Below are 11,076 nucleotides of genomic sequence, written 5' to 3' on the forward strand. Positions count from 1 at the left end.
AAGGGAACCTAGAGACTTAAAAGCTGCAAAAAGATACAATCATCTCCCTTGCATCCAATCAGGGTTCTTCCCTTCTCATACTACTTAACCCCACCTGCCAGGATGCTGCAGCTGTTGACACTTCACTTGGATGAGCCCAAGACCTACACCAGCTGAGAGAGAAACTGCTGAATGTACTTGAATGACTTCTTTCCCTTTGCTGCCTTCATACCTGAGGCATCCAAAAATTGAGCAAAGAGGGGTGATAGTATTTGGAGCATTCAGGGAGGCTTTATCTGTCTCTCTTTATGATTTGTAAGAGCCCCAAGTGGTGTATTAGGCTCAAACTTCCTAATAGGCAATAGAGTTTGTATTCTGTCATTTAGAAGAAGGTTGAAAAGGTAACACAACTTGAATTAGTTAATGAAATATTGCAGTTAATTTCCACAGACAGGTGATCCCAGTCATTCTGAATACAAAACATACCAAGAGCCATCACTATAAATTCCCCCCCCCCATTATGCCTTCCTACCATACAAAAAAATTGTGCCCCATTTGAGAGTCATTAAATATTTATGTGCAGCACAGTAGGTGTCATCCAGGTAAGCTTTTTGCTCACGTGACCTCTGAATTTGTCAAAGTGGCTGCAGCTTTTCTGGGTGCTTTTAGAAAAAGCTTTGAAACCACCTTTAAGAGTCACTGCTTCTCTCATCTGCAGAGCCCCAGTTCCATTCGGTAGAGCCATACACCAAGAAGGAGCTTTCTGCTGTTACTTTCCCTGATATCATTCGCAACTACAAAGTGATGGCAGCTGAAAACATTCCTGAAAATCCACTGAGATTTCTGTACCCAGATATACCCAAAGACAATGCCTTTGGCAAATACTACTCCAGGCCTAAGGAGGGTGAGTGCTATAAATGGCTCATACAGCGCAAGTGTGATGTTTGTTCTTGAGGTACTTTGGCACTGTATAATTTCTGTGGCATAGAAAGAAAGGGTAGCAGTTGGACTGAGCGTCTTGGCAGCCTAATCCATGCTTGAGTGCTGCTCAGCTGAAAGGTGAGAATAGGCACCTAAGCTTTAGCAGGTTAAGAAAAGGTCTGTTTTTAAAGGGGCACAGCATGAGATGTAGTCAGATCAAAAACTGAAAACGTAATTGTCACTGGCCCTCTAATTCAGCTTTCATGTGAGCCTGTGAGATATTTCAGAGGTGTAGGTTCCCATTAAAAGCTGGAACCACGACTCATGTTTGACTATTACACAGTGCTGTGTTGGCCTGGCAGGATGTGTTGATACAGCTACATCAAACTTTAGGGGAGGTTTTATTCCCCATTTTCCATAGGGGAAAAGCAAAAAGGAAAATCTGACTAAAAAATGGAATAAATTAACCATTGTGCTGTAAAATGCATGAGAGAGAGACTTGCACATTATCTGGGCCACAGACTATTTTTGGTACAATAAAGATGGCAATGCAAAGTAAACTTGCTAAAAAGAACCCAAGCTTTTCTTTTTTTTTTTTTTCCCCCCCTTGAAGCACCAGAGCCTATGGATTTGGATGGTCCCAAGGGAAACGGCTACATCAAGACTGAGTTAATCTCTGTATCTGAAGTGTAAGTTTCCACAGAAATGCTAGATTTCCAGGAAGAGATCATTTTTTTAGCTGTAGTTCATTTCTCTTCACAATATTTAAGGTGTAGGTGCCCCTGTCAAATCTTTCCTCTCTTTCTCTTTGAGGATCTGATCACACCGCATTCATGCAGTGCTGTTTGAAACACCATTTTTAGGTAAAAACCCCAGAAACTTGCAGGTAGTTGTACTGGCAAATAATTTCTTGAAATGCAAGTTCTTAAAGACTTGTTGGACTTGTTTGATTAGAATGTAGATCCTGGAGTAGTCCCAGTTTTCATTTAAAGCCATGCTGGCTTTGCAAAGCATGGTGTATTTCTCACAGACTAGGTCTTCTTAACAAGAGACCTCATTAGTGGCCCTTCTGGACTCAGAGCCAGACATGGCAGCGCAGCTGTGCCTCACTTCTTTAGTGAAGGTTTGTCCCTGCTCTTCTCCTTCTATTAGCCACCCTTCCAGGCTCCAGTCTCCAGAAAATCTGCTCCCCATGTCTCCTGAAGAGTTTGATGAGGTGTCTCGGATAGTGGGCCCAGCGGAGATTGATACTGTGGTATGTATCACAAACCAGCCTTTTGCGGCACAAACCAGCCTTTTGCGGGAAGGTTGAGCCGGAACTTGCTTTTTTCCTTTTTTTTTTTTCCCCTTCAAACATGCATCAGACGCTTAACACAAGCTAACACTTCAGAACGCATCTCTCCAAATGCGTAGGAAAAGCTGGGAATCCAGACTTAGACTGGGATTGCTATCAGTTGTTCTTTCCACTTGTTTGTGGGGACAGGGGTGAAGAACAGGAGAGCAAAGCTTCCAGTATATCTCGCAGGGGGAGGGAAGGGAGGAAGGAGTAACGCTGTAGTCCTTCCTGTGGGGCCTGGGGTGGGGAGGGAAGCTAGAGCAGGTGGGATGCAGCTTGGAAGCGTTGCCCTGCCGACGCTGGCGAGGTATTGCCTGTTAACAGAGCAGTGTCGTCCTTTCAGGGTGTACTTCAGAAAAAAATCCCAAATTAAAGCATAGCTTTTTTTTTTCCCCCATGGTAGTTTGATCCTAAGATGTGACTCTGGTGCTATTTGGGGAGGACCCGGTTGTGCTCTGTGGTTAGCAAAGACTAGAGTATTAGGGCTTTACTTGGCTTGTTTAATTGACATTTACTTTTCTTGTTGCAGATGTGTTCAGCATATTCAACTTAAAGCTTGAGCTTTTTACTGCACCATTAACGCAGCTGATTAGCTTACGCATCCTGCTCTGCAGTCAATGACTTGGTGACAGGCTTCACTTCAATTCTTTGGTTTCTCAACCTGAAGGTCCAGTAGCAATTTCTAACTAATAGGAATATAAACTGCAGTCTGAGTAGCCTCCTTACATGCACTTTGTTTGTTTAGAAGTTCTTTGTTAAAGAATTTCCAGTTAGTGAGATACCATGCCAGAGTGGAGGAGGAGAGGAGGATAAGAATGGGAGGTCCTCAGCAGGAGCGATGGGGGAAACATGCATTTTTTGTTTAAGGGAATTAGTTAAATGTAATGTTTAAAACAGTTGGCTGCACATGGAAGGCTTCGAAGGAAAGCTAGTTCTTTTGCGGAGGTTCTGTTCAGAAAGCTTGCACCTTCTGCGTAACTACTTCTGAAGAACTTTCGCAACTTTGAATTCTCATCTGCATCACAGAAAGGAGAAGAGAAACACTCTGCAGGTGTATGCCACGCTGAATCCATGTGCTGCTGAAGTTTGTCCTGGTTTTATCTTTTCTAAGGGCATGGTGTACAGATAGAACATAAGCCAAAAACGTGACCTGCATTTCATTTTTGCTTGTTTCTTAAGGCAAGGTCGTCTTGTGTAGGATGTTTAGCACAATCTTTCTCATAAAGAGCACTTCTTAGGACACCACCTTAAAGCTGTGTTGGCACATGCTGAGCTTGCAACTCAACATGTACAATCAAGACTAAAGCCTCTACAGACTGCAATCATGCTGCCTAGCAGCAGTATCAGACAAAATGAGAACCTACCCTTAAAAGAGTGCAAAAGGGGTTGGAGTATGTTTTTACTCACTGTGCTTTATCTACCAAGGTGAGGATCTGGTCACTCGTATCTTTCACAATAATATATGCCCCATTTAGGTTATAACAGGTGGAATGGAACTTAATTTTCTCATGCAGTATGAACCAGGGTATTTATTTAACTGTTGATTTGAATAGCTAGAAGTTAAACTGAGTAATGGCTGCAGGATATGCAATCTTTAGTACTTAAAGGATGAAGTTGTGCTTCCACCAGAGGAGGAACAGGTTTGTTTCTCAGCATGTTTGAAGATAATTAACAACTTACAGTTAAGAGGGAAGGTTGTCTTAAACAGCTGGTCTCTTGGACTAAGGGCATGTATTGCCCAGGACCTGGGCAACCAGCTCTCGGTGGCCCTGCTTGAGCAGAGGGGTTGGATACGGTGACCTCCAGAGGTCCCTCCAACCTCAGCCCGTCTGTGACACAGTTGCTACTGCAGCTTCTCAACCCACTGCTATCTATTCCCAGTGCCAGTGTGACGCACAGGGATTGCGGAGCTACTTAACTACCATTCAGAAATGCTAGATCGATCAGCTGCTGCTTAGAAAATGACTGGTTCAATTTAGTGTGTTGTGCCCAGGAAGACTGATGTGCCCCCCGCAAAAGCTTGAGAGGAAGAAAATTTAAAGGACCTAGAGCACGTAACAAACATATTTAAATGGAAGGCATTGCTAAACTGACTTATTTTTGGTGCCCTGAGTTACTGAGGTTAAGAGCCCTACAGAATATGCCAACTGGTGACTTAATGCCTTTATCTTATTATAACTAGCTGACCGTGTGTCTTTATTGTAATACAAAAATCAAGTATTTGTTTCTTGAGCTATACCTTGTACTCATGGTCTATATGCAACAGTTTGTTTTCATTCATTCTATACTTCAATTTTATCGACCAGGGTGAAGTTTTCTTGTGAGATTGAAAGCAATGGCCTTATTCATGGCTTTGTCTTTACATGGTCAACAGTTCTAAAAAGCGATGTTTTTTTCCCTGATGGAATAGTCTTTTGCCATTTTAAATAAATGGAACTGTCAGTTGACACTTTTGTCCTCTCTCTTGTTGTCTGGCTACTTCTACTATAAAGATGTGTCTGCCGATAGTTTACTGTATATCTCATTTTAAACTTGTTTGTGCAACTGAACAGTTACAGCTCTGAAGCATAAGGCAATACAGATGCTTTTAATTCACTGCATTGTTGCAGGTCAGTCCTGCAATTACAGAGTTCTTAGAAGGTGGCTGTTAGAATATTTTTTTTTTTATTATTGCTCGTATCACATCACTGATTTTTTTTTCTTATTCTTCTTATTTTCTTATTCTTCAATAAACTCGACTTGAATTTCTAATTTGAGTTGATCAGTAGGGTAACTGATCTATAGCTAAACTTTGTGAGCTATGAAGCTGGCCCACTAGTGCATCATTTTTCTCTGGAGCTATTAAGTGACACGATCCCTTGTCTCACGCTTGTCAGGCTTTTACATTAACTACACAGACAGAATAATAATAAAAGGAAAGAAACTGTTGGTGAGATGACAGATAGCAGGAGTGAAGAGTAGGCAAGAGAAAGCTAGAGCTGTTGAGGGCACATGGCCAATCCACTTAAGAATTCCAACATTAACAAAAAGCAGCCAGCTCTAAAGGACACAGCTCTAGAAGTGTAGGTTAAAAAAAAAAACACACCACCAAAAAAAGGCAGCTAGAGCAGATAAACTCATTCTCATTTCCTGTAAGCTTTGCACAATGGAAATGACCAGACTAGGTTTTCCTGGACTGAAGGCTTATTTCAACAGCAGCCACATAGATAACCAATAAAAACCACCACTGTCATCATCATCTTGGTATTTCCATTTATTATGCTGTAAAAAGCAACACTATCTGGATTTTATTTCTTAAAATAAATAACTTTCATTTTCAGAACCAGTACAGCTCAAGTTTAGATTCATTCATGGGAAACTGCTAGAAATACATTCATCACCGTCCATTCCCCACAACACAGAATCTAAAAGTCAAGATCAGCCCAGTCAGTTACAATGACCAGAAGTACACCGCCAGTAAGTATAGTCACTGATAGTCCAGCTCTGAAGCAAAAAAAACCTGGTACAATACATTTTATTCACAAAGATAGGCTAATTAATGCTAAGACTATCACAATATTTCGGAGTACAAAGCATTAAGTTAGCTTAACGATTTTAGGTTGTGATACAGAAGAAACATATGACATAAAAACAAAGGAGTGGGGGAATCCTCTTTGGAGCATAAGGAAGTCAGCGTTTGATAAGATAACCAAAAGCTATTTACGCTGAAATCTACATGTCAGTGTCATGAATGATAAACAGCCAAACCAATGTACTGCATATATTTATATTTATAAATAACGCCATGTCTAAATAGCTGTATCGCTGAATTGGACATTACAAAATAATGCATCTTCTCACAATGAGAAAATACTAAAACTAACCAGCAAAAATGCACTGAAGCGAAGACCGGCTAAAAGCACTCAGTATGATTCAGGAAAGCATCAAGTTTAGGGACAGCCATGATCTTTAATGTTAACTCAGCTAAAATGCCTTCTTTTGGTTTCTTGTATATATGTGTATTCTATAATACTATACTTATCTTTTAAAAATGCCAGTTTGAGCAATGCAATTTTCAGTTAAATAAAGCTAAATCAGGTATTTTTCTGAGAAGCTAAAGGATACGTTTTAATAGGAAAAAAAATACGGAAGCAGTCAGATTAGCACTGAGATACAGGACACTAAACTAGAATCCATCTGAAAATACTCCGCTACACTACAGTTGAGAGATCTGTTGCCAGAGAAAGCATGTTGGAATTTGGTTCAGGGTGCAGCAGAGAAGAGGCCTTGTGCTACTCGGTGACCGACGTGGTTCAGTAAAGAGCCAGAGGCCATTTCATTTAGTTCTTGATTAGAACCAAGGTGGCTGTGACACAGGACGTGAAAAGAACGGGTTAAAAGCCTTCAGAAAAACAGCTGATCTTCAGAAAAAAAGAAGGGGGGAAAAAAAAGCTGCTTAAGAACAGTAAGATTCTTGAGAAAAAGTGTTTGATAACCATGCCAGCCAGCTTCGAAATGTGATTTCAGGGCTTTAGACTTTCAGACTCTTCCAAGATTTCATCATCATGAAGACAGTCACTGCTTGTGATGAGTATCAAGCACTTTTCCATGCGATTTGTCCTCCCTACAGGGAGGCAGTATGGCCTATCAACGAGAGACTGTACATGAACTCGAGAGGATTTGTTCTCAACTATACTGACCCGCTGGGTCACTCTGGAGAAGTTACTTCTTCCTATGCCTTAGTGTACCCATTTGCAAGAGGAGGATAATGTTGTTCAGATCATCTTTATAAAGTGCTTGGGCCATTCTAGAAAGAATTTGGGCATTATTTCAGGAGGATTTTGGTGCCTAAACACAGAAAATTTGAACTTTGAGATCTACTAATGACTTGTACACTTACATGCTAGGACAAAAAAACCAAACATATACGCAATTCTCAAGCACAATCTCCTTTTCCATGTGCTCAACGATTCTTGCCTAAAATTCTTGTGCTAAAATTCTTGCCTACATCCAACAACTGTGGTGCTTTGTGAATATCAAACTCTTAACTTTTAGTGACTGCTCACTTCTGAGGTTTTATGCCACGGTATTGCCAGAAGTAATTGCACACGGGATAGGGAACTGTGGTAATATTGTACTTCTGCAAACAACAAATATCTGCATCTGCATTTCCCACAACAGGGCACGTGCCAAGCTGGCTTCAGTGGCAAGACAATAAATGCCACCATTCACCACAAAAGATATCACCTACTTGTGCTCCTGGTGCTGAACTCCTGTTCTGCACCAGCGGAATCCCACTGATGCAATATCCTGCTCCCTGGCTGATGGCAGTGCAAGAAGAGAACATACCCCAAAATTTGGCTTATCTCCTGCTCTCCTCACGCTTTGATTGGCTCTGTGCTCCTTAAAGCTGTTTCACTGCATCCGTGTTCCTTATTACAAGCCTGAACTAAGTCAGATTTGCATGTAATATTTGGTTTAGTACTTTGCCGTTCACATGCTTCCATTCCCCTCGCTGGCTCCTGGTGCAACCGCCAAGACCACCACCCATGAGCCCAAAAGGGGGTTTTTGCAGCTTGTCAAGGCTTGCTATAGTGCAAATATACCTGCGAGGAACACGGCTGCATAGAGTGGAAGCACCCGCTTTCCCCAGTGACGGGGAAGTACTTTAGCAGCTGAACACGGAGAGAGAGGAGGGAGGCGAGACAAAGGGAACGGAAAGAAACGCTTCCAAAACAGAAACAAAAAAACCCACTAAACACCGTTTGATGTTACAAGTCACATTCCCCTATGCCGTTTGGTCAAACAAACCTTAAAACAGATTCCCTGACACAACTATCTCTAAGAACAAGCCTAGACCATTGACAACTGTCACCTATATACTCTGTTGATATTTATATTATGTAAACAAAGTTGTGTGGAAATTTTTTTTTTATTATTATTTTTTCCCCAAAGATAAATGTGGATCCTTACTTAACACACCCAGCCTAAATCTACATCAGCATCCTCAGCTTTTGAAAAACCCCACTGATGCTCATACCTGACAGTACTCTGGCTCATCTTGGCCATACTGGAAACAGAGGGCTATAGAAACAAAAATTCAGCAGAAAAATTCCTGACCACAGACTAGAGTTCACATAGAACACAAAAATAAATTAAGTAGTGCACAGTAAAGCCAACAACAGCTAAATATTTTTATACATCAATTATATGCAGCATGAGGTAATATTGCTCACATTATGGAGGGAGATTCTTAGTTGGTTTTGTTTCTTTTGAGAGAGATTGGATTTGTCCTGTGCGTATAGAAACTCCTGCAACATAACACTGAAGTAACAGAGACTTCTGTAAAATATATACCACTATCAGATAGAAACACACACGCTCTTCATTACTTATGGATACCACAATTAAATAGGTAAGTGATTTGATTCTTAGGATCTAGCTGAAGATGATTATAGTAAGCCATCTAGATTTTTGTGAACCGTTCGGTTCTCCTTTCCGTTGTTGGAATCCTCTGATGGCGTGTATTGGACCTGATATTCTTGAAGAATTTTAAAAACATCATGGTGTCCAAAATGTAAAGCTTCATCCATAGGAGTGTTATTCCACCTACAGGAAGGAGCACAGTATTTCTAAGATCAGCTGTAAGTACAGAGCCAAAAGCACCCAAAATCTAGTGCTTTACATTCTGTGATAGTAATTAAGCACACAGACCACACTAAGTTCAGTAACCGTGAAAATACATTGTAAGCTGAGCACCACCTTTTAAATAATGGTTTTGACGGTTCACCTTTTTTTTTATTCCTGTTTGCTCTGCGGAACCTACAGAGAACCAGTAGGATCCTGTTCCTTCTGCTTCAGTGTACTGGCTCAACGTGTACCACTCTTAATTGATACCTCTCTTCATGGGGGCTAGAGAGATGCTATTAGAGCATCTCTCCTCCAAACTGGCAATAAAACCACTCACCTGTCTTTGGGGAAAGGATTCACTTTGCATGCTTCCAGCAGAAATTTAACAACGTCCACATGTCCTATAAGAAAAGTAGGATTGTGAGTGTACGTATTTATATGTATCTATGTGTACACATATATACATACAAAATTTTAAAAAGCAGGTATGCATATATAGAGTGAAGGTACTGTAAAGAAAACTGACCACATTCCATTAACAGATAGCAAATCACGTATGAGGAAACATTACCTTCTGCAGCTGCTACATGCAGGGCTGTTCGTGAGTCATAGTCTCTTTGTTCCATATCCATTCCTGACAGAGCAAATCTAAACCCGCCCCCCCCCCCAAAAAAAAACCAACACGATTACAAAGAAGTCTTACACAATTAAAACAAGTTACAAAACTAGCATGGAACAACACCCCTATGCTAAAATGCTGAAACATCTGCTGCAAGAGGATGTAAACAGTATCAAGAGCACACCCTACCTTCAGTTATAACAAAAGGGGCCCTTACTACTTTGGCTCTAAAAATAATATAGGGGCTTAATTTTCTCTCCGATCTCTAGTTGTTATAAAGAAAAATAAAATAAAAATGTCTTTGCAGGGTTCGCAATAGTCAACATAGCCGATTTAAAATCTAACAGGGACAAGCTAAGTCATATAAGGCAAGGTAAATTTATGCCAGCTGAGGAAACCCAGGAAGGACTCCCAAGTCTGAAAATCCTGAACAGCGTTACGGTATTGGGAGAGATGTTTCATCACTCTGCAGTGCTCCGGGGCAGCAGCTAAACTATACACATTTTCCCAGCCACTAACTATATTCAGGTACATTCTAGCCTCATTAATATTTTTATTTAGTCTCTTGCTATTATTACTTTAAACATTGCCAGATTCTACTCCAGATTTAGAAAGCAAAGCTAGATTTCCTAACCCCTCCAACAACAGTGTACATTTTCCAGCCTGATTTTTTGTGGCGGTTCCGGAATTGAATTATAAAGCAGGCAAGAGCACAGCTAGGATTTTCTGCCATCACTACAAAACGACTGGTTGAGGAAATTTATTTTAGTATGATCCAAAGAAAGGGAAAAACAATGGGATTTCAGGATAGTGTGAGGGTACCTTTTTGATGGTTAGGTTTGGGGTTTTTTGTTTGGTTGGGTTTTGGGTGAACATGTTCTATGTCCAGTGCAGCTCGGATGTCCCCAACACAGACACAGTGCATATTCATAAGTAAACAACAGCAGCAGGTACCAAATAAGCAGCTTTCCTATCCCCAACCCCGCACGGATTTTTACCTCCGGAGTGCAGACACATCCCCCGTGTAGGCAGCAAACAGCAGATTTATCACAGACTTCACCTACAGAGAGAGATGAAGGCCAGTTTATTTAGCAGCTTCTTTCCTCAAGAAGAAAACAAATGGAAAACCCAGAAAAGCCCAGCATGGCCAGTCAGTCCAGTGCTTATGAACCTGTTAATTTTATCCCCTTCCCTAGCCACATTTTGCAGTATAGTGTAGAACACTGGAAGAATTCGTTCCAGCTTGCTTTACTACCAGTACTTGTATGTCTGTCTTTCCAAGGTTGAAGTCATAAGGACAGTAAAAGAATCATAAAACATGCATTTCTATTCTACTGTGGTAAAAAAATAAGCCTTGCTGTATGGACAAACCATATTTCTCTCTTTGATTGCCCAACGATACTGAGTCTTGAATTACAAAGACAGCATATAATCATAGAATCATTTAGGTTGGAAAAGGCCTTTAAGATCATCAAGTCCAACCATTAACCTAGCACTGCCAAGTCCACCACTAAACCATGTCCCTAAGCACCACAGCTACACGTCTTTTAAATACCTCCAGGGATGGTGACTCAACCACTTCCCTGGGCAGCCTGTTCCAATGCTTGACAAC

General features: G+C 41.0%; 2 protein-coding genes across 4 annotated transcripts in view; one reads left to right on the forward strand and one right to left on the reverse strand.

Annotated features, from left to right (window-relative positions):
• STAT1 (signal transducer and activator of transcription 1, 91kDa) overlaps positions 1 to 4,683 on the forward strand; it is a 24,224-nt gene extending 19,541 nt beyond the window's left edge. Inside the window, exons 20-23 of one of the 3 annotated variants that reach the window (XM_009334199.1) lie at positions 698 to 883; positions 1,514 to 1,589; positions 2,053 to 2,155; positions 2,766 to 4,683. In XM_009334199.1, the coding sequence (XP_009332474.1) occupies positions 698 to 883; positions 1,514 to 1,589; positions 2,053 to 2,155; positions 2,766 to 2,789 (389 nt within the window). In that variant the 3' untranslated portion in view covers positions 2,790 to 4,683. Of the gene's footprint in view, positions 1 to 697; positions 884 to 1,513; positions 1,594 to 1,713; positions 1,801 to 2,052; positions 2,156 to 2,765 lie in introns of those variants that run through there. The other 2 variants (XM_009334200.1, XM_009334201.1) reach the window with 2 other exon arrangements.
• Positions 4,684 to 5,471: 788 nt separating this feature from the next.
• GLS (glutaminase) overlaps positions 5,472 to 11,076 on the reverse strand; it is an 87,701-nt gene continuing 82,096 nt past the window's right edge. The window contains exons 16-19 of the mRNA XM_009334212.1: positions 10,463 to 10,524; positions 9,417 to 9,493; positions 9,183 to 9,246; positions 5,472 to 8,824 (exon numbers count right to left, since the gene is read on the reverse strand). Coding sequence (XP_009332487.1) covers positions 8,668 to 8,824; positions 9,183 to 9,246; positions 9,417 to 9,493; positions 10,463 to 10,524 — 360 coding nt within the window. The 3' untranslated portion in view covers positions 5,472 to 8,667. The remainder of the gene's footprint in view (positions 8,825 to 9,182; positions 9,247 to 9,416; positions 9,494 to 10,462; positions 10,525 to 11,076) is intronic.

This window comes from Pygoscelis adeliae, unplaced genomic scaffold, assembly GCF_000699105.1.
Source record: "Pygoscelis adeliae isolate BGI_AS28 unplaced genomic scaffold, ASM69910v1 Scaffold251, whole genome shotgun sequence".
In the NCBI taxonomy this organism is placed as follows: Eukaryota; Metazoa; Chordata; class Aves; order Sphenisciformes; family Spheniscidae; genus Pygoscelis; species Pygoscelis adeliae.